Source organism: Ictidomys tridecemlineatus, chromosome 5, assembly GCF_052094955.1.
Source record: "Ictidomys tridecemlineatus isolate mIctTri1 chromosome 5, mIctTri1.hap1, whole genome shotgun sequence".
Taxonomy (NCBI): domain Eukaryota; kingdom Metazoa; phylum Chordata; class Mammalia; order Rodentia; family Sciuridae; genus Ictidomys; species Ictidomys tridecemlineatus.
Window position 1 is genome coordinate 124,179,947 of NC_135481.1, and position 24,864 is coordinate 124,204,810.

Genomic DNA, 24,864 nt, shown 5'->3' on the forward strand with positions numbered 1-24,864 from the left:
GCCCCTCTAGCCATCCAGGGGTCTGTGGAGGGGGCTCTGGGCAAGTACAAGGCCGGAGGAGCAGCCCCACCACCACACCAGGAGGACCCTCCTGCAAGGGCAGACTAGAGACCACTGGGGCAGGTGCCAAGCTGGCCTTCAGGCTGCAGGACTGCCTACTGACCAGCAGGCCCTTACTCCCTCTTCCTTCATCCAGCTCTCCTGGTTGGTAGGGTGTGTCTGCTTGCTGCCCTGCTGGACCTGGACCCCCAGTGGGAAGCAGATGGATGATGACCATGAGTGAGAGGGTCCAGGGTCCAGGGTCTCTTCAGAGGGAATCGCTTTGGGAAAGAAATCCAACCTGTCTGTATCACGTGGAGGTGGAGGGGTTGGGGAGGCAGACCTGGGACCCTACAAGTCAGGACGGTGCTAGGGCCCCCAGTCCATGTGTCCTTTCAGGGCTGTGTGCCAGTAGCTGGGGCTGAAGGGAAGACAGGAGCAACCCTATTCTCCTGGAGCCCGCAGGACATGAGGGTGAACTGGGAGTGCACAAGGCCAGAAGATGTCCCAGCAGGGGAGGGCGAGAGCTGGGCTTGTGGCACTTACTTAGAGCAGTCAGGGAGGCTCCAAGCCAAGGGGTGGGGCATGCGGTCCTGTGGGTCTGGAGGAGATGGAGACTGGGCACAGTCCTCACCAGGGGTCCTGTGAGCTTCGGAAGCACAGGGCTGCGCTTGCGCATGTGTGTGTGCATGGGTGTGTCCCTGTGTGCATGTGTGCTTGTGTGGTGTGCATTGCCTGTGTGCATGTGTGTGCATAGATGTGTGCCTGTGTGCACGTGTGCTTGTGTGTAAATGTACATACATTGCCTGTGTGCATGGTTGTGTGCCTGTGTGCACACGTGCTTGTGTGTGCTGTGCGTGAGTTGCCTGGTACATGTGTGCATGTGTGCTTGTGAATGCAGGTGCATGCATTGCTTTGTGCATGTGTGTGTGCATGGGTGTGTGCCTGTGTGCACACGTGCTTGTGTGTGCATGAGTGTGTGTTGCCTGTGTGCACGTGTGGGTGCACAATGTGTGCATGTGCATGTGTGTACATTGCCTGTGTGCATGGGTGTGTGTGTGTGCTTGTGTGTGTGTGTGCATGTGTTATCTGTGTGCATGTGTTCGTGCATGGGTGTGTGCCTATGTGCATGTGTGTATGCTTGGACAGGAAGCAGAGTCAGGTGCTGCTAGCTGTCAGGCTCCTAGGTCTCAGGACCTGCCTTCTGGTGACATGGGAAGGTGTCTTGGGCTTGGCAAGCCCTGAGTCTCCATCCCAGGTGCTGCAGCCCTAGGACCCTTGCTGCCTAGGGGGAAGAGGCATGGTGGGCAAGGTGGCCAGGAAGACCCCCAGGGTGCCGCTGCACTGTCTGGCACAGTACAAAGGCTCTGACTGAGGGCCAGCTGAGCCGGGAAGGTAGCTCTTGGGTGGATTCTGGGCCCAGCTGCAGAGCCTGTTGGGACGGAGGGTGTGGAGAGAAAGGTGTGGGTCGAGGGTCTGGGGCTTGCTCTAAGCTGCTGGAGAGCTGCACCATCAGCAGGTGGAGCATTTGCTCTGGGGACAGTCTGGGCATCGGCTGTCACGGCTACAGGGAAAGAGAGCTACTGACTTACTCTGGATGTCCGATCTCTGTGCTGGACCCCAGTGTGAGTCCATCGGGGCTGGGCTGGGGTGGGCAGGCTCACAGGACAGAGGCCACTCCTGGGCTCTGGGGGCTGTCCAGATCTTTCCGTCTTCTAGCTCCAGCTGTGCTCCCTGGTGGGTGGCCCTCCACCTCCCACGGCTCTCAGTGACTTTGGCTTGCATGTCCTGTCACCTGAGTCAAGTCCCCCAGTCTGTTGTAAGGACATTTGTGACCACACGTTGGCCTACCTGGAGGCCCATCTCAGGCCCCTTCACTCAATCCCATCTACAGAGTCCCTTCTAGACCCACAGGTTCCAGGGTCAGTGTGAGGACAGCTGAGGGGGCCATGGTATCCTGCAGGGGGAGTCCTGACCAGGAGGTGTGCTGTTGACCCCAAGGCCACGTGTGGACCATGAGCCCACCTGAGGGGCAGAGACACGAACTGAAACTGAGCAGAAGCCACCGGGAGCCGAAACCAGGTGAGTCCACCCAGGGGACACTCGGAGGGATAGCCAGTGAGGAGACCCGGTGTGGACTCTGGGAGCCAGGGCTGTGGACTTGTCAGGGGAGGGGCTGCCACTGATGCTCCCTTGTGCCCACCTCCAGCCATGAGCAGGAGGGGCAGAGACACAGAGCCCTGACTGCTGACATGGACACCCCCCCCCCGCCAAGGACCCCTAATCCTCAGTGCAGAATGAGAGGCCGTCCAGCATCCAGGTAGGTTCTCTGCATGCTGCTGGGAGTTGCCGGCCGACAGTGAGTCTCTTTGGGACTGTGCCATAGAAGATCTCAGTCTGGGGCTCCTGAACAGCAGCAATGTGTTTTTCACTGCTCTGGGGCTGGGAGGCTGGGGCCAGGCTCTGCCAGGTTCCCCTGGAGAGGACCGCTGCCTTATGAATGGTCAGCGCCTTCTTGCTGTGTCCTCTCATGCCATGGAAGGGCAAGGGGTCTCGCTGGGCCTCTCACAGGGACCTCCATCATGAGGCCTGTGATGGTCAGGATACGAAGGTCCCCCTGAGCTCCCGGGTTTCTGCGGGAGTATTCAGAGGAAAAGCAGTTGGATGGCGAGAGCTGTGACCTGACATCCACCCTGGTTTGAATGGACAGACTGGGTGGTCGGGGAGGCTGTGGGCTGGGGGGACATGCCCTGGGAGGGTGCATCTGCCCTGTGGTCCCTTCTCCTCCTGACCCTACTATGAGCTGAGCAGCTGTCCTCTCAGGGCCTCCCCCGGAATGTACTGCCTCGCCTTGGGCCCAGAGCAAGACGGCCAGCCATGATGGAGGCCCCAGATCGACTTTCCCTCCTCTAAGTTGGTCCTCTTGGGTACTTTGGTCACAGTGATTCAAAGACTGACTAAAACAGGGCCCAGTCACCACCTGGAGGCCTCTAGTACCATGAATAAGCAGGTGAAGATTTCAACGTAGATTTGGGGACATGAATATTGAGTCCACCACAAATGATACCAGGAGAGGTGACATTCTTCAAGACCTGCCCCATACCAGGATCCTCTCTGAGTTCCTTTTAGGCCTGACCTCAGCAACCGCCTGCTGTCTACATGGGAGGGACATTTGATTCTCCTTCTGATGGAGGAAGAGGAAGGATGAGGGCCGGGGTCTGGCCCCAGGTCACAGGCAGTTAGAGGTAGACAGAGACACACGCAGAAGGGACGCTGGGTGTGGAATGTTCCCATGCTACCGCTGTGCCTGAGGGTGTGTGTGTGTGTCACATGAGTGTGTCTGTGCAATCTGTGCATATGTGTGTCCCGTGAATCTGCCTGGGTGCCAATGCTTGAGCATGAACTGGTACCATGTGCACATGTACGTGTGTTTGGAGTGGGAGGACGCGTCCACCCACTAACCTCGGAGCAGAGGGCCTCTGTTCCCATCCACCTGTGTGAGCTCCCGTCCACGACGCGTGCCCTCGGCCTGCGTGTCCTTAGACCAGGGACCAAGAATCATGCTGCAGGCAGTGTGAAGCAAGGTGTGTTCACGAGGAGTGAGGCCAGGGGCCAAAGCAGGGTGGCCAGCTGGCCAGGGCTGGGCCACCTGCTGCTGAGTGTTGAGGGCCACAGCTGAGTCAGGATGACGCATGGCATTTTTGCCAGAAGTAGTGGTTGAGAGGTGATGCCAGCGAGCCATTAAGATGATGACTTTTGATGGGGCTGGGGATGTGGCTCAAGCAGTAGCACGCTCGCCTGGCTTGCATGCGGCCCGGGTTTGATCCTCAGCACCACATACCAACAAAAGATGTTGTGTCCGCCGAGAACTAAAAAATAAAAATATTAAAAAAAAAAGATGATGACTTTTGAGTTCTCGCGGAGTTCCTGTTCAGTTCCGGTTGAGCTCTCGTGGGGATTCCTGAAGAGTTGCGTTGGCTGGTGGTGGGAGTTCTGGTTGGTGTGTTCCTGGAGGAGCCGCGTGGGTGGTGTTCAGGAGAGTTCCCGGGGAGTGTGCTGGTGGAGTTTGGAAATAAAGTTTGTTCCTGCTTGAGAGGCTCATGATTTGTGCCCAGCCAGACTGTGGCAGCTGAGAATGTCTTCATGGGGCTGGGAGGAGAGACGGGAGCCAGGAGGTAGGGCTGGGTGTCCCTGTGTGGGGTGACATCTCGGCTGGGTCCCCTCTCCAAGGCTGAGCACTCTCTCTGTGTTTGTTGGTGTCTGTTGGCCTGGGACCACTTCATCTGCCCCTGAGCCCTGGGGACAGACGGCTGCAGCCCGAGGGGTGCAGAGGAAGGGTCAGGGCCAAGGGCCGAGCAGTGGCCATGGCCCACAGACACCCTCACGTCCCTCTAGGTTCTCCTCATGGCCTTGCCAGCCCTGAATTGCATTCCAGTGTGTGCCCAAGGAAGGGCATCTTGCCCCCACCCTGATGGGGGCTGAGCCTAGAGCTGAAGGTGGAGAGCCTGCTAAGGGACAGAGTGATGAAAAAGAGGACCGAGAAGGGGCAGAGCGTGGGCTGCAGCCTGCCCTCCTCTGCAGGTCCCTGTGGTGGTCACTGCTCTTGCTCTCGCCCTCGCCCTCAGAGGCCAGGCAGCTGGGGCTGACCAGGCCTGGGGAGGAATCAGTGTCTGGTGAGAGTCCCTTTGTCCTGTGGGCAGCGAGGTGGAGCTGGACTTGACAGCACCTCTCCCCTTCAGCACCCATCCTCTTGCTCCTCTGTCCCCCAGCAGGCAACCACTGATCGCCTTCTCCTGCTGCCTGTGCAGGACACAGGCCCTGTGTGGGGCAGATGACCCTAACCAAAGACTGCCTGTGAACCTGCCGATGGGGCTGCCAGGGTGAGGGCTGGGTGGTGGGTGCTCAAGTGGACCTGTCCAGAGCTGGCCCAGGACCGCTGGCCGGTGCAGGCCTCCCCAGGAAGTGACTGCTGAGATGAGGCACACAAAGTGGGATGGGGTGACCTGGTGGAGAGGGGGAAGGCCTTGAACAGGAGACAGTGTCAGAGGCGGTGTCCCTGGCTCAGGGTGGAGGGTGCCACAGGCCTGTGATGGGCAGAGGCGAGACCTGAAATGTCCAGGCCGAGGAGACTGATCAGTCAGGAGCGTGGAAAGATTTTAAGGGAGGTAATGTGCATACATAGTCCAGCTGGAGCCTGGCCTGTGGCCTGAGACAAGCTGGGCAGAGCTTCTGGTGTCCAGGAGAGGGGGCCACAGCCACCGAAGCGGGCAAGTCCAGCGTAGGTGGGGAGGACAGAGGAGCCCACAGGCCCCCTCCAGGGTCGCGCCCTGCGCTCACCCAGAGCCTCTGTGGGTAGGGTCTCTGGGGCTGCTGGCCGGCTGTCTCACAGGCAGGAGTGGTCAGCTCAGAAGCTGTGTGAGCACTGGAGCTCAGGGCAGCCGTTGAACCTCGTCAAAAGAACCAGTGTGTGGCCGACCCCTCACCCGCGGCTTTCACGTTTCCACCACCCACAGTCAACCGTGGTCTGAAAATATTAAATAGAAAATTCCAGAAATTAGCCACATAGAGGTTTTAAATCGTGCTCTGTTCTGAGTAGGTGATGAGACCTTGCATTGTCCTGCCCAGGATGGCAGCCGGCGTCCCTTTGTCCAGCCTTCACGCTGTCCATGCCACACGTCCGCCAGCCTCTCAGGACCTGCCTCTGTTCCTGGTGGGCTGGCATGGCATCATGGTGCCTGTGCAGGGGGCTTGGCACTCCTGGGCTTTCCTGCATCCACAGGGGTCCTGGAACACATCCCCTCTGGACAAAGGGGGCACTGCATCTTTGTTTCTGTTCGTTTCATTTTTCTAGTGATTATTATTATTTTTTTAAACAAAGGTCCTGCTCCATGATGAATTGGAAACAGAAAGAGACCACTGTCCTCTGCTCTGGGTAATTGGAAACACCTGGAATACAGGGGTGACTGGTCCCTGGTCCAGTCACACAGCTGGACATGATGACTGTCCATTCAGAACAAGGGCAGAGCAAGAGACCCCCAGGTGGGGGTCAGAGAGTCTCCCAGGAACACAGGAAACCTCGGGCGCGTGAGCCGCGGCAGAAGGTGGCTGGGCCTTCCAGCAGGAGACTCAGCCCTGGGAAGACCTGCTCCCTCTGGACCTGCCTGGAGCCGCAGTCCCCCTCACACAGGGACCAGGAAGAGTTTTAGCTGGGTCGGGTTTTTTTTTTTTGAATCTTGGTTATGAATCTTCTGCTTCATTGTGTCCTGTCCTTGTTGACCTGCACACATGGGCCTGGGGAGAGCCTGGAGGAGAAGTAGGTGTCCATTTTCCACAGAGTGGGCCCTCTCGCCTCTCAGCAGGGCGGGCCTGTTCATTCTACGCTGGAGCCGAGCTGTGCTGGGGCTGGGGTCAGCTTGGCTGGCTTCTGGCTCTAAATGCTTTGGGGTGGGGTCAGACCCTCCACCCAGAGGGGCTTAGGGCCTCTGCAAGGCTGGAGACCTGCGGCCGTGCTCCCTGGCCGGGGCTGGTGCGGCAGAGGCCCTGTATGGGGTTGCTGGGCAGGGCTGAGTGGCGCTGACCTGTCCTGCCAGGCTGATGTTGGGACTCTGGCTGAGTCTTTATGTCCTCTTCCCTCACAGGTGTCCTCCTCTGTCTCCCTGTGCCCCGAGGGGTGACGAGTAGCCGCCGTCTCTCCTCATCTGGGGATTTAGGCCAGCTGGACTTCTCTGAGTTCTTGTCCTTAGTGGCTTTACATAAAGTTGTGTTTTAAGAGTTTGTTTGGTAGGGACTGGGGCTGTGGCCAAGTGGCACAGCACTTGCCTCGCATATGCAAGGCACTGGGTTCACTTCTCAGCACCACATACTAATATGAAAATAAAACAAAGGTCCACCAACAACTAATAAAAATACTTTAAAAAAGTTTATTTGGTGTTTTATTGTGGCTCAAGCAGCATCTCACTGTCTTCCACATTTTAACGGCCAGCACGGTCCAGATGTATGTTCTAAGAGGTCACCTTGGCGGCTGAATGAAGGATGGGTCAGAGGAGAAAAACTGGCCACAGAGAGACCAGAGGGGCTGTTGTGAGCCTCTGGGTGAAGGATCCTTGGGGTTAGTGGAGAAGCAGGCTGCGTGGTGCTCGTGAGCAGGAGGGGCAGGGCTGAGGCCCGGGTTCGGCATGGGCTCAGGTGGACGTGGCTATCCCGTGAGATAGGAGAAGACTGTGAGGTCAGACCGGGGCCAAGAAGCCAGGCCCCTGGAGGCCCTGGGGAGGTGGAGAGGCAGGTGTGTCAGGCCTGGTGGACGTGGCTTTCTAATGAGGGTGGTGCCCAAGAGTGCCAGGCTGGCCGTTGCAGGCTGCCCAGGCCCAGGCCTCCTGATCATATAGTGTGAGTCCCCTGTCTGGGAGAGGGGACCCATGTTGGGCTGACTCTAGGAGTGGCCCCAGGAGGCCATGGGAGAAGGCCCACAGAAAGGCCGGTGAGGAAGAACACAGGACCTCGGGGAGGTCCACAGGGAAAGTGGGAGGGCTGGCCGGGGGCTACAAGACAGGTTCATTCCCAGGCAGCCCAAGCGCTCAGTGGCCACCCACCCAGCTGGGGGAGTGGTGTGAGGGACGGCAGAGAGCCCCAGCTGCCTCCCTGAGCCAGCACGGCCTGGCTGGTGGGTGGGCAGGGTGTGTCCCAGCAGGAGGACCATCTCCCTGCTGGGCACAGGATCTAGAGCCATGGGCAGAACTGGAGGTTGTGGGCCCGGCTGGGCCCGGCCTGGCCTTCTGTGGCCTCTGCAGCTCCTCCCCGTGCCCAGCGTGTGTGGCCCTGGGAAGTGAGATACTGTGGCTGGATGTGGCTGGCTTAGGGCAAGAGGCCACCCCGGGGACAGGACTCACTTTCTAAAATCTGTTGGCTGGGCAGCTTCATGACCAGATGTGGCAGTGCCAGGCCTTGAGGAGGGTGGCCGGCCACTATGGCTCACCCCCCCCCCCGCCATGGCAGCCAACCTGTGGACATCACACCCTGCCCCACCCACCCAGGCTCACCTCCAGGGGTGGAGGGCTGGTGGCCCCTTCAAGCCCCAGCTCATTTAAGGCTCCTTTGGCCCAGGACACAGTGGCAGACAGGAGAGGAAGGGAGGCCAAGGAGCTGGCCTGCTCACGGAGGACTCAGGTGGAGGCACACTGGCCTGGCCCGTTCTCTGTCCTTGCCGGCCGCACTGGTGCGTGTGTGTGTCCCCGGGAGTGTTCCCCTCATAGCACTGGGGGTAGTGACCTTCAGGTCCCCTGGGTCTGGCCCCCTGACCTTCAGGAGTATGGGCAGCTGTGCGAGGGGGATGGGAGAACAGGAATTGGGTCACCCTGGAACTAGCCCTTGAGAAGCCCTTGGGGAAGGGTCCTTCCTGTCCACTGAGCAGAGAAACTTCAGCCAGGAGCCACGTCAATGGCAGGGAATGGACAGGCTCAAGTGGGGAAAGAAGCCACAGCCCGTGGCCCAATGCAGGCTGTGCCCAAGGAGGAGGGGTCGGGGTGGGGGCCTGGGTGGTGGCAGGGTCTGGGACTGGAGCATAAGAGGGAGACCCCCAGGGGGGAGACGGGGGGGGGGGCACTGAGGAGCAGCCGCAGCTCTCGGGAGACCAGGCAGGGCAGGGCTGGGCCTGCCAGGATGCCTACCGCTGTCTAGCCATCTACACAAGTCAGTGGGGCCAGGTTCCAGGTTCAGTCTCTGAGGCCTCCCGAAGCCACCCCCAGTGGGGGTCACACACGCTGCCCTTCGTGTGGTCCCTGAGGAGGCTCAGACTTCCTCTGCCTGCCGCCTGGCCCCAGGCCTTGCAGCTGTGAGCTGGTCTGGGCCCGGGAACTTTCTCTCAGACACCAGGTGGGAGCAGGTCCTAGTGGCTTCTGTGGGGCCGGGGACTGGGGCTGGGGTGGCTGGGAGGATCCCTGTCGGGTCCCTGCTGGTCCTTCTCCCCACCACTGCCTCCTCTGCCCACAGCTGGCCTGGCCTCCTCTGTCCCAGCCTGATGGCCTCTCCCCGGCCCCAGCCTCCACCACGACCTGCCACCCCCTCCTCATCAGGGCTCAGGTAGTAGCCCTCGTGCTACTGGGTTGTGCCCAGTGCCACCTCTTCTCCGCTCCCAGGCCACCAGGCATGGCCTGGCACCCGCCCTCTCCCTGTCTCAACGAAGCAGAACCTGCCCCTGCTCTTCCAAACACGCAGACCCTGACCTTCCCCTGCGTCTTTCTCCTGGGACTCCTGGGCAGGACCCTGGCAGCCTCAGGGCCCAGTCCTGATGGCCTTCCCCAAGCCCACTCTTGGGCCTCTCTGGATATTCTTTCTTGCCCCTGAGGTTCTGGGTGCAGCAGTGCTGGGCCCCATGACCACACCACTGGAGGAGATGCAGGACACGAGACGCAAGGGGATTCACTGGGCCCTGCTGGTCCCAAGTCCCGGGGCCTCAGGACAATGAGAGTTTGGAAATGGAGTCTGCAGACGTCCTCACGTTGAGATGAGGCCAGCTGGACTGGGGCGGGCATCTGATCCCACAGGACGCCTGTCTCCATAAAAGGGTGCCCAGCACAGACTGCACTCAGAGAGGTGGCCTCCGGGAGAGGCCTGCAGCACGCTCTCCCTGCTGACGGGAAGAACAAGCCCTGCGACCCCAGGGCGCCCAGGCCTGGCCTCCAGCACCGCGAGAGGACACGCTGTGCTGGGTATCCTGTGCCATCTGGCTAAGATGAGACCCCATGCCCTTTCGTACTCGAGGTCACCCCTCTGGGGACCTGGCTGCAGGAGACTGGCCCTCAGTGAGGCACCATCCCAGCCCTTCCTCTGCAACCCTTTCCCCACCACTGTCTCTGCTGGCCCTTGCCCCACAGCTGGCCTGGCCTCCCCTGGACCTGTAGACTGCCCAGGCAGTCCATGCCCCAGCCATGGCCAAGGGCAGCCCCTGAGGTTGCCTGCAGCTTGTCTCTGCAGGGTCCTGTCTCCGAGCTAACTCTAGCCCAGGACCCAGGTGCTGGCTTCTCCTGTCCTTTGCCCTCCTGTCCTTCCATCTCCTAAGAGCTGCCGTGGACTGAAGCTTTCTGTCCCCTCCCAAATTTTCTCTGCTGAACCTTGACCACCAAGGTGACAGCATTGGGAGGTCTGGCCTTCAGGAAGTGACTAGGGCCAGAGGGCTTTAGTGGCCTTGGATAAGAGTCCCAGAAAGACCCCCGTCCCTCCCACCACATGAGGAGGAACTGCCTACCAACCAGGGAGCAGCTCTCACTGGACAGGAAACTGCTGGTGCCTTGGTCAGACCACCTGCCCAGGCTTTGGTCACAGCAGCCTAAAGGCACCAAGCGCAGGCCACCCAGCTTTGCTCTGCTTTCCACCCTCCTGTCCACGCCCACTGCTGCAGGTCCCTGGCACCCCCTCCCCAAAGAGTGTGATGCCTGGCCCCCTGCAGGGGGTGTGCACATGCTCCTGAGGCCCAGTCTGGCCCTTCTGAATCCTTGGGGCATGTGGCCCTCAGGCTGGCTGGATACAGCACTGAGAGAGAAGGTGGGCAGAGGCCCCCACCAGACCCACGGAGGCCCAAGCCGCCTCCCTGTTTTGACTGTGTAGGAGGCCAGGCCTGGAATTCTTTACTGCTGGCCACTGTCCTTCCATCAGGCTCCACAGCCATGAGCAGCCACCTGTGGCCTCCCACCTCTGGGCCTCTCCTTTGGGGTGTCACCTTGCAAGCCTCGCCAGGTCGCTCCCTGCCCCTTGGCCCCCTTTGGATCTGGCCTCCTCACTCAGGATGCCCACACAACATGGAAAGTCTGAAAAGGAAACAAGACCCTTCGGCACAGAGCACTTCCAGGAGAGGACAACTGTATTGGTGTCAGGCTACACACACGCGCTCGGCGAAGCAGGGCGGACAGCAGGCCCAGGGCTGGGGCCAGTGTCAAAAGCAGCCTGAGTCCTAGAGTGCAAAGCTGGAGGGCCACCCAGGGAGGATTCAGGTCCAAGTCTATGGGCCACAAGGCTGGCTTGCCCTGGCCCAGAGGCAGTGCCCCTGCCGGTTGGTCAGTCTCTTGACCTCCGATGTCCATCCCCGGATAAGTCACTTCACCTGTGGGCCACAGAGACAGTGTGAATTGCTGCCCGGTTAGCTAAGAGGTGGGGCAGGACTGCCACCCAGCCAGGGCCCCTGTCCCCTCTGCAGCTCCAGGGCCAGTCTACCTTGAACAGGGTGACGGTGGTGCTGTAGAAGAGGCTCAGGAGGAAGAGGACGATGAAGGTGGAGGCAGTGGTCCACAGATTCTCGAAGCCCTCCTCCTCGGCGCTCACCTCCCCCTCTGCAAGGGGACACATGGGGAGGAGGGTCAGCTTGGGCCTGGGCCCACAGCAGCAGCCAGGCTTTGTGCCAGCAGTGCATCTGGCCACCCGCCTCTTGGGGCCCATCTGGAAGAGATCCAGCCAGAAAGGGCTGGGTGCCCAGCCGTGGGGGCTGGACAGAGACAGAGCACAGGCCAAGCTGAGCTGGCGACTCCAGGACCTGGTCCTCAGAGCCCTGGGGTGGCACAGAGAGCAAGATGATGTGGCACACAGACAGGTGCAGGAGGGCAGAGGTGGGGACTGCAGCAGAGTGGACTTTCCTTGAGGAGTTAGCCCAGTACCTGGGCTGCACAGTGTGGGGGCTCCCTGTGTCCTGGGATTGGGATGGGCAGAGGGAGCTGGGGGCTGAGGCCCTCCCCTCCTTACTCTGCCAGCACTCGGCCACTCCATCCCCTGCTCAGAGCAAAGTCCATGTGGGGATGTCCTGGCTGGCTGGTCCTGCCCTATCAGCACGATAGCTCTTGGGACTGGACAGACAGACAGACATTGGAAGGACACGGGTGCTCAGTGGGGTCTGTGGCCCTCGGGGACAACTGAACCCCAGGCCTCCAAGGGCTGAGCACATGGGGGATTTCTAGGAGGTGGCCGCAGGCTGGGCTGTGTGTCTGGTGACCTTGTTGGGTCCCTGTCTTCCCCACAGAGGCCTCGAGCCCCCTGGGCCTTCTCCTGCCTGCTGTTCTCCAGGTTGGGGAGCAAGGTGGGTGCTGGCGGGGCAGACCGCTCAGACAGAGCTCCCAAGGTGTCCTTATCCGAGGGGCACCCAGGGCCACCTACTGCCCTCAGGGCATATCTGGACACTGCCTCCTCTGTCAGGATGTGTCCTGGATCCTGCTTCTCTCACAGGTGGCTGCTGGGGTTACCCACAGCCTCCACCGAGAGCCTGGACAGGAGGCCCTCAGTCCCTGGGGCAGCTGCCACAGGACACAGGCTGGGACTCCCCAAGAAGCTGCAGTGGCAGAGCCAGGGTGGTGCTCTGAGCCCTGGGCCTGAGGACAGCAGCCCTGGCAAAAGTCCAGGCGGGCCGAGCCATGGAAGCATCTCCACACACACAGAGAAGGACAAGCAGAGGCCAGCGGGAAGCCCTGAGGCAGCAGTGCAGGGAGGGCTCCAGAGTGTGGTGGACTGCCGCCCGGGTGGGGGTCCTGCCCAGGGCGGGCCTGCAGAGTGCGTCCACGTGCTCGTGAGCACAGGTGAGTGTGCTTGGGTGTGCTGTGTGTCCCTGCCTGGCGCGTCTGTGCCTGGGGAGTCCATGTGCCTGCCTGTCAGTGTGTGTGTGTGTGTCTGTGTGTGCCAGGACGTGGGTGTGCATGTCTGTGTGTGCGGGGACATGGGAGCCCGTGTGTGCGAGTGTCTGTGTATGCAGGTGTGAGCATGTGTGGTGTGGCAGAGCTTTTGGCTGTTTCTGGAAGCAGCTAGAGGAAGAGTGTGGCGACTGCCTGCCCTGTGCCCTGGGAGGCTGCGGGTGGCAGGTGGCGAGGCAGGAGGGGTCGCGTGGAGGGCACGAGGGACACAGCAGGTGAGAGCATCGCACACTCAAGACCAGCATCTTTTGAACGGATCTTTTTATTCTGATTTTTATAAAACGTGGCATCTCACTCCACTGATGCAGTTAGTGTGCACACACAGCGAAGGGACCCCAGGACCTGGACTGGCGGGTAGCCAGCGGGTCAGTAGCAGGTGCTGGCCGTGTCAGACATGATCAGGGACACGTTGTACAGGGTGGGTTTACCAGTGGACTTGTCCACAGTCTTCTCGGTCACCATGTGTGGCAGGGCCTCGTGGCCTACGACGCAGGAGAAGACATCGCCTGAGTTCCAGTCTTCCTCGGTCACTGTCAGGATGCTGTGGGCATAGTAGAGGCCCGGGGCCTGGGGCTCAGGCGTCGGGGCGCTTGTCACGTACTTGTCTGAGGACACGGGCTGCCCCCGGTGCAGCCACTGCACAAAGACATCCGGGGGAGAGAAGCCCTTCACCAGGCAGGTGACCGTGGCCGACTCCCGCAGGGCCAGCTGCTCCCGGGCTGGCGGCAGCAGGTACACGGCCGGGGAGTGCCTGGCCACCTCTGTGAGGAGAGAGACGGTGGTGAGTGAAGGTGGGACGGGGGGATCCTGGGAGCAGGGGTGCTGGGGGCCGAACCTACCCCTGGGCTTGGAGATGATCTCCTTCAGCGGTGAGGGCAGGTCATTGTGGGTCACTGTGCATGTGAACTGCTCCCCGGACTCCCAGTCTTCCACGCAGACACTGGCCTCGCCCACAGCACTGAAGGTGCCGTTGGGGTGGCTGCTGGAGATGTTGGTGTGGGTTTTCAGAGACTCTCCATTCTGGCGGGCCCAGGTGATGGTCAGGCTGTCGTAGGTGGCCAGGTCTGTGACCAGGCAGGACAGCTTGGCTGATTTGGTGAGGAAGATGCCGGCAAAGGTCGGGGGGACGGTGAAGACCCGGATGCCTGTGGGTGGACTTGCTGTGGAGAGAATGCTGGTTGAGTGGTGGGTGGCCATGAGACTGGGGGCAGCTCCCCAGGAGTGGCAGCAGATCCGCCCAGCCCTGGTGTCCTGCTGCAGCAGGGGTGACTCCCCCCACCCCACCCAACTGCTGCTTCTGCTGCCTCTGCCCCTGCCCAGGCCCGGGCAGCAGACGGCAGGTCTGGGGGGCAGGCACCACCTGAGGGAACCTGTGTGGGTGCCCTGGCAGGGTATGGGGAGTGCTGGGCCCGGGACTGGGGCACTCACTGGCGCCACACACGGAGGACACGTTCTTCTGGAAGGTGAGTCCCCTGTGATCCACGCGGCAGGTGAACACGTGCTGGCTCAGCCAGTCGCTCTCAGTGATGGTCAGTGTGCTGGAGACCCTGAAGGTTGAGCGTTGGGACCCACTGGTTTCTGCGGTCACTGGGCCCGTGGTGAAGCCAGACGTCAAGACCTTTCCCTCCCGGAGCCAGGACACTGTGATCTGCTTGGGACTGAAGTCCGTGGCCTGGCAGATGAGGCTGGACTCGCGTTTGCCGGGACCAGAGAAGGAGTCTCGAGATGGGATGAACACACTCACGTTGGGGGACTGGTCCACTCCAATACCTGAGATAAGGGACAAGGTGTCAGCTCAGCCTGCGAAGCATCCCTCATAGCTCCCTCCAGCCAGGACAGAGGGTTTCCAACCTCACCTGGGAGGGGCACCTCCTTGTGTTTGTTGTTACCGCCATGCTGGACTCTGCACACCAGGAACTCGTCGGGGTCCTGAAAGGCGTCCTTGGAGGACAGCAGGACCTGAGAGGTGGCGGCATACTTGCCCTGCACCATCGTCGAAGGGAAGGTCCTGACACCCTGACGGATGGCTGTGTTGTTCTTGAAGTTCCAGGAGAAGGTGGCTGTGTTGGGCAGGAAGTCCTTGGCCAGGCAGCCCACGGTCACCAGGCTCTCGTCGGACCAGGGGCTCTCACAGGAAACGAGGGGGAAGAGGCTAGGGGACGACTGGCTCGCTGAGGACCCCGAGGCACAAAAAGAAAGGGAAGGGTGAGAAGTCGCCTCCTGCGCCCTGCTGGTCAGGGGTTTCTCCCAGCCCCCACCCCACTGCAGCTCGCTCCAGTGCTGAGCCTCCTGTAGGCCCCCGGCCTGCACAGACGAGGCTGGCTGTGGCAGGAGGTCAGGTGACAGCTGAACTGATGTGAGGCTTCTGGGGCAGCGGGAGGGCCTCTGGCTGTAGGACCCCAGTTTTTAAAGTCAGGAGGGTGGGAAGGGGCTCCCAACAGCACATGTCGAGCTGGCCACAGGCAGCACTGACACCTGCACTCAGGGACAGGCCTGCATCCCGGCTCCCCATGCAGGAGGCTCGGCTCAAGCTCAAGCCTGCGCCAGCTCTGCCTCTTCCTGGGCACTGGCCCTCAGCACTGGCAGGCTCAGCTCCCACAGCACCCAACTCGGGCACAGAAGCTCACCCTGAAATCTCCCCAGACAGGCAGCTCCAGGCAGTGTGTGGGAAGCACAGTGGATCACAAAGATCTGCCCAGACAGTGTTGGCCAGGACCAACCGGCACAGCCAGCTCAGCTCAGCAGGCTCCATGTGGCCCAGCAGAGGTCAATCCAGCCCCAAACAGTCTCTTCAGACTTGCTAAAGGAGCTGAACTTCCATAAGCCCTGCTGAATCTAGCTCAGCACCTTTCAGCTATGCCCAGTCTAGGGCAGCTCTGCCCATGCATTTCAGGTCACCTCACCCAGCTCAGCACAAGTCACAGAGACCAGCCCAGCTCAGCTACTTCACCCTTGCTATAGCAACTAACCCAGCTAAGCCCAGAATAACCCCAAACAGCCCAGCTCATCCAAGCCCAGATCGGCCCAGCTCAGTTTAGACAATTTAGTTTAATATAGCTCAGTGAAGCTCAGCCCAGTCCACTTCACGTGACCTCAGCTCAGCTAAGTGTGGTTCAGCTTGGCTTAGCCCAGCTCCGTTGAACCCATGGGAGCTCACCCATCTCATCCCTGCCCAGTTCAGCCCATCTAAGCCCCGTCAGCCCAGCTCAGTTCATCCATCTCAGCCAGCTCAGTCTAGCCTAGCTCAGCCCAGCCCAGCCCAGCTCAGCCTAGCTCAGCCCAGCCCAGCTCAGCCCAGCTCAGCCAGTCCAGCCAGGTCAGCCCAGCTCAGCCCAGCTCAGCTCAGCCCAGCTCAGCCAGTCCAGCCAGGTCAGCCCAGCTCTGCTTAGCCCAGCTCAGCTCAGCTCAGCCCAGCCCAGTCCAGCCCAGCCCAGCTCTGCTTAGCCCAGCTCAGCTCAGCGGAGCCAGCTTAGCTTAGCCCAGGTCAGCCCAGCCCAACCCAGTCAGCTCAGCCCAGCTCTGCTTAGCCAAGCCCAGCCTAGCCCAGCCCAGCTCTGCTTAGCCCAGCCCAGCCCAGCCCAGCTCAGTCCAGCTCTGCTTAGCCCAGCTCTGCTTAGCCCAGCCAAGCCCAGCCAAGCCCAGCTCTGCTTAGCCCAGCTCAGCCCAGCCCAGCCCAGCTCTGCTTAGCCCAGCTCAGCTTAGCGGAGCTAGCTTAGCTTAGCCCAGGTCAGCCCAGCCCAACCCAGCCATCTCAGCCCAGCTCTGCTTAGCTTAGCCCAGCCCAGCCCAGCCCAGCTCAGTCCAGCTCTGCTTAGCCCAGCTCTGCTTAGCCCAGCCAAGCCCAGCCCAGCCCAGCTCTGCTTAGCCCAGCTCAGCCCAGCCCAGCCCAGCTCTGCTTAGCCCAGCTCAGCTTAGCGGAGCCAGCTTAGCTTAGCCCAGGTCAGCCCAGCCCAACCCAGCCAGCTCAGCCCAGCTCTGCTTAGCTTAGCCCAGCCCAGCCCAGCCCAGCTCAGTCCAGCTCTGCTTAGCCCAGCTCTGCTTAGCCCAGCCAAGCCCAGCCCAGCCCAGCTCTGCTTAGCCCAGCTCAGCCCAGCCCAGCCCAGCTCTGCTTAGCCCAGCTCAGCTTAGCGGAGCCAGCTTAGCTTAGCCCAGGTCAGCCCAGCCCAACCCAGCCAGCTCAGCCCAGCTCTGCTTAGCTTAGCCCAGCCCAGCCCAGCCCAGCTCAGTCCAGCTCTGCTTAGCCCAGCCAAGCCCAGCCCAGCCCAGCTCTGCTTAGCCCAGCTCAGCCCAGCTCAGCTCTGCTTAGCCCAGCCAAGCCCAGCCCAGCTCAGTCCAGCTCTGCTTAGCCCAGCTCTGCTTAGCCCAGCCAAGCCCAGCCCAGCCCAGCTCTGCTTAGCCCAGCTCAGCCCAGCCCAGCCCAGCTCTGCTTAGCCCAGCTCAGCTTAGCGGAGCCAGCTTAGCTTAGCCCAGGTCAGCCCAGCCCAACCCAGCCAGCTCAGCCCAGCTCTGCTTAGCTTAGCCCAGCCCAGCCCAGCCCAGCTCAGTCCAGCTCTGCTTAGCCCAGCCAAGCCCAGCCCAGCCCAGCTCTGCTTAGCCCAGCTCAGCCCAGCTCAGCTCTGCTTAGCCCAGCCAAGCCCAGCCCAGCCCAGCTCTGCTTAGCCCAGCTCAGCCCAGCCCAGCTCTGCTTAGCTCAGCTCAACCCAGCCTAGCCCAGCTCAGGCCAGCCTTGACCAGCCCAGCTCAGCTCAGCTCTGCTTAGCTCACCTCAACCCAGCTCAGCCCAGCCTAGCTCTGCTTAGCCCAGCTCAGCTCAGGCCAGCCCAGCTCAGCCAGCCCAGCCAGGTCAGCCCAGCTCAGCCCAGCTCTGCTTAGCCCAGCTCAGCCCAGCTCAGCCAGCCCAGCCAGGTCAGCCCAGCTCTGCTTAGCCCATCTCAGCTCAGCCCAGCCCAGCCCAGCCCAGCCCAGCTCTGCTTAGCCCAGCTCAGCTTAGCCCAGGTCAGCCCAGCCCAACCCAGTCAGCTCAACCCAGCTCTGCTTAGCCGAGACCAGCCTAGCCCAGCCCAGCTCTGCTTAGCCCAGCCCAGCCCAGCCCAGCCCAGCTCTGCTTAGCCCAGCTCAGCCCAGCTCAGCCCAGCCCAGCCCAGCCCAGCCCAGCTCTGCTTAGCCCAGCTCAGCCCAGCTCAGCCCAGCTTAGCCCAGCCCAGCCCAGCTCTGCTTAGCCCAGCTCAGCCCAGCTCAATCCAGCTCAGCCCAGCCCAGCTCTGCTTAGCTCAGCTCAACCCAGCCGAGCCCAGCTCAGCCCAGCCCAGCTCTGCTTAGCCCACCTCAGCCCAGCTCAGCCCAGCCTAGCTCTGCTTAGCCCAGCTCAGCTCAGGCCGGCCCAGCTCAGCCAGCCCAGCCAGGTCAGCCCAGCTCAGCCCAGCTCAGCCCAGCTCAGCCCAGCTCTGCTTAGCCCAGCTCAGATCAGCTCTGCTTAGCCCTGGCTCAGCTCAGCCCAGACAGCTTAGCCTAGCCCAGCTCTGCTTAGCTCAGCTCAGCCCAGCCCAACCCAGCCAGCTCAGCTCAGCTCTGCTTAGCCCAGCTCAGTGGAGCGAGCTTAGCTTAGCCCAGGTCAGCCCATCAAGCCCAGCCACCTCAGCCCAGCTCTGCTTAGCCCAGCCCAGCTCAGCCCAGCCCAGCTCAGCCCAGACAGCTTAGCCTAGCCCAGCTCTGCTTAGCTCAGCCCAGCCCAGCCCAACCCAGCCAGCTCAGCTCTGCTTAGCCCAGCTCAGCCCAGCTCAGCCCAGCCCTGCTTAGCCCAGCTCAGCTCAGCGGAGCGAGCTTAGCTTAGGCCAAGTCAGCCCATAAAGCCCAGCCACCTCAACCCAGCTCTGCTTAGCCCAGCCCAGCTCAGCCCAGCCCAGCTCAGCCCAGCCAGCTCAGCACAGCTCAGCCCAGCCCAGCCCCAGCTCTGCTTAGCCTAGCCTAGCATAGCCCAGCTCAGCTCAGCTCAGCCCAGCTCAGCCCAGCTCAGTCCAGCTCAGCCCAGCCCAGCTCAGCCCAACCAGCTCAGCACAGTCCAGCCCAGTTCAGCCCAGCTCAGCCCAGCTCAGCCCAGCCAGCTCAGCACAGCACAGCCCAGCTCAGCCCAGCTCAGCCCAGCTCAGCTCAGCCCAGCTCAGCCCAGCCAGCTCAGCACAACCCAGCCCACCTCAGCCCAGCTCAGCTCAGCCCAGCTCAGCCCAGCTCAGCTCAGTCCAGCTCAACCCAGCCCAGCTCAGCTTTGCTCAGCCCAGCTCAGCCCAGCCCAGCTCAGCCCAGCCCAGCCCAGCTCAGCCCAGCTCAGCCCAGCTCAGCCCAGCTCAGCTCAGCCCAGCTCAGCCCAGCCCAGCTCAGCCCAGCTCAGCCCAGCTCAGCCCAGCCCAGCCCAGCCCAGCTCAGCCCAGCTCAGCTCAGCCCAGCTCAGCCCAGCTCAGCCCAGCTCAGCTCAGCCCAGCTCAGCTCAGCCCAGCACAGCCCAGCAGACCTCAGCTAAAGCCACCCCATTCCTGGGTCCTGCACAGCCCTGCTGGCTTCCGTCTCCTACCCTATTCTGCTTGGCTCTCGGCTGCAGAGCAATCTTGAACAGCAGGGAAGACTATATCCTGACAACTTCAAATTCACTGAAACATCTTGAGATTTAGATCAAGAATGTAGGGTCTTTCCTAACAACAATGAAAAATCCCTTTCCTGCCAGAATCCCGGGCATTGCTCTGTCAGGGGAAGCACTCTGGGTCGTCTCCCTCAGAGCCTGACTTCCAGGAGACAGCATCCTTTAGCCTGGACTCCTTCTTCCAAGACTAAAATTAACCCCCAATGCTAAGCTCCCTCTAGATTAAAACCATTAGTGACAACGACCAGAAAAGTCATTTTATCTAAATTTGCCACTTAAAATTCTTCTGTTTGCCATGAAGCTCTTTAGAAGCACCATAACCATCTAAAAGCCAGAGCTGCATTTGTAACCTAAGCTGAGACAGTGTCAGTAGAGCGTTGTGAATTGAAAAGCATCAAGAGCAGAACCATCAAGGTAATAAGCACTAGAGCCCCTCCTGCCCATTTCCCCTCAACGGGGACTTCAGGAGAAGTTCAAAATGGATCCTAGACAACGGCCCCTCAAGGGCCTCACAAAAGCCTTCTCTTCCCAAAAGATCCGTTCCCCTTCAAATCGGAGGAAACATCAGTACAGACTTTCCAGAAAAGCGGCCTTGGCAGTGGGCACTGCCTCTCTTACCACGTTGGGTGCCGGGTCACAGGGAGGTCCCGAGGGTCTTTGATTCTTCCAAGTGCATTATATCCAGCTGATTCACGATTAGCCACTTGGCCTGGTGGCAGCAGCCGGGCCCACACATTCCCAGGTCCAGGCGGTCCTGGGGGACCCAGGCCCAGGCCAGGCCAGGAGCAACCTGCTCTCAGACCCCTGCCAGCGCTCCCTGGACAAGAAGCCCAGCCAGTGTGGTCAGGAAGAGAGCCTCATCTTCGGGCCAGTGCCTGCATTCTTTTTTTTTTTGCACTAACTGTCTTGCTGGATTTTCTCTTAATTCACGAACTACCACCTTTAACTGAAGTAATTCAAGACAACTCTTCACCCTTCATCTAAAATTTATTCTAAAATGAATATTGGAAAAGTGGTCTCAAAAATAACTTCAAAAGGCATCTTTCCAGAATGTCTAAGTGTCTCTTAATCACAGAGTAAACGGACTGGCTTAAAAATCGTAAAGAGTCACTGTAAAAATAATGCCGCAGGCTTTAGTTAAAGGGTTGAGATTAATTGTCACATGGAGGACAACAAAGTAATTTACAAAAAGTTTTCTAAGTACATTAATAAACTGCCCCAAGACTGTTCACTTTCATATACATCTTGCTTTGAAAATGAAAACAGCTTTGAAGTTGGTCAGTCAAGTCTGAACAAACTAGAATCCATAAGCCAAGACTGAAACCGCACAGCTGAAAGAGGCCCAGGCACTTCCCGCCAGCACCCCCACCTTATTTTAGAAATGCAAATCGTGCAGGTGTTGTTTTGCTGAGGAACTTTCGGATCTATGCTGCTGGCGAGCCTTTCAGTGCCACTTCCTCTTACCACAGCTATAAATTTACCTATGGTGTTTTTTTGCTTCCTGAAATAGACTCTCCATGTGGCCTGCTTCCTGCCACCTGTGGAGGGTGGAGGGGCTGTGTCCCCCCACCCCCCCAACTGCTGAAGCCATCTTGGACCCACTCATCATCCAGCTCACCACTGTTCAATTAATTAAAAAAATAAATTAGCTTCCTTGCTGTCAAAGCCAGTCCCGAATCAGACATTGCAGACAGGACTTACAGTTGTTCACTGCAAACAGTTTTCAATAAAAACCGAACTTACTAAAAACCTCTCGTATTTTTAAGTCACAATTTTCTTGCCATTTTTGTTGGCAACCACTATGCAGACACTAAGAAGTGAGCCTTTCCAAGCTCCTGCCAGGGACTGTCCTCTCAGAGCCTGGCTCCCCTGGTCCCTGTGTCCCTGCCAGGACTGTAGCTGCCCACTCACCAGGACCGAGGCTTCTCAGTCACTCAGAGTTAACTTTATAGAAGTTAAACTACCGCCTGGCACACAGCACACCTCAGGATTCTAAGGAAAGCCCTCTATTCCACGCTCTCCCAAGCGCCATAGCCCTTCTTCAGGGGCTGTCACTGAGGCACACTCCTCAGCCAACACCGGCTCCAACACTGAACATCATCCAGACCCCCGACGGGTTCTGCTCTTTGTTAGCAACTCACCCAAAACACGGCCTCCCACCCTGAGCCCCCTTCCAGAGGCTCCCTTTCTCCACTGGATGCACCAGACCTTATTCCGGTTTTCCAAAGGCATCTGGAAGCCAAGGGAGGCTCCCCAGGCCCTGACCCCTCCTGGCTAGCCCACATGGGTCCCCTCGGGGACACATCCCAAGAACCCGTCTTGGGTGCTCAGAAAACCCAAGAGTGGCGGAGAAGGAAAGCCAGGAGCCCTTGTTCTTACCTGAGGAGACGGTGACTGAGGTCCCTCGGCCCCATATGTCCATGCCGTAGTAATCACAATGGTGCAGTCTCCACCTGCACCCCACAAGAACCCTGGAGCCTGCCCTGACATGGTCCCCTGGCCGCTGGCCTCTGGCACCACACTGGAGCCGGCCAGTCACTCCTCTCCTCACCTGGGCCAGCGGCTCCTGAGCCCTTCATGGCCCTAATCCACACATTCCAGCCTGGACCCTCAGAAGCTGGACTGCCGGTGAACCTTGACTGACCGCTCCTAATTCACAGGAGCCCAACAGACACCAACAGGCCCTGCCCCAAACGCAGGGCCTCAGAGTAGACAGAAGCCCAGTCACGCCACAGTCGCAAGATGCCTGATGTGGCTTGGCACAGACCGGAGCCCTCACCCAGACCAGCCAGTCATGCCCCTGCCTAGACTCCCGTGGCCCAGCTGGGGACGAGGGGGCCTGGATCTCCATCTCCCATTGCCGCGGCCCTCCCCCGGCTCCCTCTCCTGAGTTCCAGAATGCCGCTGTGACACGGAGACCCTGAAATGCCCAGATAGATAAGGTGGGCGGAGGACTCACCTGAGCTGACCATCACCAGGGTTCCCTGGCCCCAGACATCAAATGCATTGTCACATTGTGACAATTGCGGCTGGGTCCCAGACAAGAACCGTGCCAGTCAGGGCCCTGACACTACCTAAGATTGAGCCCTTGAAGGTGAGGGCAGTGGGACCCCAAAAGCAAGTGTGGCCTGGACCCCCAGAGAGACTCCTGGTGCAGAGTCCAGGGCAGAGAGAGTTGTCTGCATGAGCTGCGACCTCCTGCCGGCCCCAGTCCAGCCCCAGCCCCTTTTGGCCCAAGACCCACTTTCATTTGCCCCAAAATGCAGCAGAAGCTTTCTGAGAGGAGAGGAGAGAGGTTGGAAGGACTTACCTGAGGAGACGGTGACCAGGGTGCCAGGGCCCCAGTAATCAAAGTAATCACATTGCCACAGCCCCAGTTTGGGGTGATACAAAAACCTCACCGCCCATGCCCAGCTGGCCACAGCCCAGAGGCCTGCTCCTAAGTTCATCTCACCCAACACAAAGCACAAGGCAGGCAGCTCCCAGCCTGCTCTGGGCTCCTGGACCCCAGGGCCGGGAGGGAGACAGGCTGAAGAGCCCAGGGAGAGGCAGCCCAGGAGCCCTGGCCCGGGGCTCCGGGTTCCTGTGGCCACGGTGCCCCCAGCTCTGCTCCCCAGACAGTCTGTGCCAGGCTCTGCCTTGCAGGGCCACCACGGCAGTCCTATCCCCCGGGCTGGCAGAGACAGCAACTGGTCCACTCTCCAGTGCTGGACCCAGGTGGGCTACAGGACCCAGATGGGCACAGAGCCCAGAGATCAGGCAGGGAAGACAGAGGGATTTGCAGGGGACTCACCTGAGGAGACGGTGACCAGGGTGCCCTGGCCCCAGTATTGATCACATTGCCACAGCCCCAATTTGGGGTAGTACAAAAACCTTGCCCACCTGCCGCCCGTGCCCAGCTGGCCACAGCACAGAGGCCTGCTCCTAAGTTCATCTCACCCAACACAAAACACAAAGCATCCTGCTCTGTGCCTGGGCCGGGAGGGAGACGGGCAAGGGCTGAAGAGCCCAGGGAGACACAGCCCAGGCCCCCTGGCCTGGGGCTCCGGGTTCCTGTGGCCAGGGTGCCCCCAGTTCTGCCAGCAAGCTCTCCCTCCCAGACAGCCTGTGGCCAGGCTTCCCTCTGCCTAGCGGGACCACCACCGCCGTCCGATCCCCCAGGCTGGGGCTGTAGCGACCTGGCAGAGACAGCAACTATACACCCTCCAGCACTGGACCCAGATGGGGTACAGAGCCCAGGGACCAGGCAGGGAAAACAGAGAGACCTGGAGGGGACTCACCTGAGGAGACGGTGACCAGGGTGCCCTGGCCCCAGTGATCAAAGTACCAGTAGCACAGCCTCTGCCCTGTGGCTGCTCTCATACAAAAATGTCTTCTTGGCCTGGCTCTGCCCATCCACCCTAGCTGTCCCCAAGAACAGGACTCACCTGAGGAGACGGTGACCAGGGTGCCCTGGCCCCAGAAGTCGAAGTCATCATAGGCACAGTGAGCTTGCCCTGTGGCCAGGGACACAGAAACCTCCAGCACAGGGGAGCCCCAGACCCTGGAGATTCTGCCCTCTGGTGGGAGAGACCTCCACCCCAGTCCCCAGCCGACCCCCTGCCTCCGCCCCGCTGGGGTGCAGGTGGGGCTTTTCATTGGTCCCGGGGGACACAGTTTCCCTGCTGAGCTCTGCTGATGCCTGTGTCTGTGCTGCTTAGCCCCTGCCCACACCACCTGTCCCTCTGCATTCTCTTGCCCGTGGGCCAGCCCCACTCACCCTCCACCAGGGCCCAGTGCGTCTTCTCCCTGGGCTCACAGAGCTGGTGGGTGGTGCTGGTTTTTGTAGAACCCTCAGTCACTGTGGGTCCAGCTACCACTGTGGTTCCCTGCTCAGCCAAAACCCCCCACCCCCCAACCCCTGCAGGCGGGAGGCCCTAGAGAGTAGCAGGGGGCCACCGACTGGGCCAGCAGCTGGGAGCCCTGTGCACAGCCACTGGTGGGCTGGACCAGGCCCTTATCTTCCCCTCTGCCATCCACTCACACGGAGACCCAACCCCCAGCGGTACAGTCACTCCTGCGCTGGGAGCAGATGGCCTGCCCCTGTAGCGGTCACTAGGGTGCCAGGTTTTTTCTTCTCTTAGAGCTCCCAGCTGGGGGGACGCAGGTCTGCTGCCCTCTCTCATCATGCTGGCTGCAGGGACAGGCCGGCTGTGGCAGTGGGGGGTGCACTCTGGTCTGGAGGACTGGGGACTCCCAGGTTGGCATTTGCAAGGTCCTGGAGGACAGTGTCCCTGGTGCTGGGTCCTGTGGCTGACCCCCTGGAGCTCCTAGCCCTAAACAAGGGGTTGTGACATCCCCTGGATGGGTGCAGGAAAGATGGCTAAGGCAGACAACCCTGCCCTAGACCTGCACAGCTGCCCCCACCTGGACCCAGGTGCGGCCTGCGTCCACCACCTGTCAGGCCCTGGGCTGGGGTGGGCCACACAGGAGCCGAGGCGTGGCCCTGAGTGAGTGCGAGTCACCTAGGCCTGAATGTAGCGGGACTGCGGGGGT

At 60.5% G+C, this 24,864-nt stretch overlaps 2 gene segments (V, D, J or C); both read right to left on the bottom strand.

The window, feature by feature from the left end:
• The window catches only part of LOC101957805 (immunoglobulin gamma-1 heavy chain-like), a 203,225-nt gene that overhangs the window by 26,811 nt on the left and 151,550 nt on the right, over positions 1–24,864 (bottom strand).
• Positions 10,874–23,967, bottom strand: LOC101973428 (Ig mu chain C region membrane-bound form-like). The segment is given in 7 exon segments: positions 10,874–11,131; positions 11,242–11,357; positions 13,127–13,459; positions 13,538–13,858; positions 14,127–14,468; positions 14,555–14,869; positions 23,757–23,967. Coding segments are annotated over 7 exon segments (1,647 nt in total).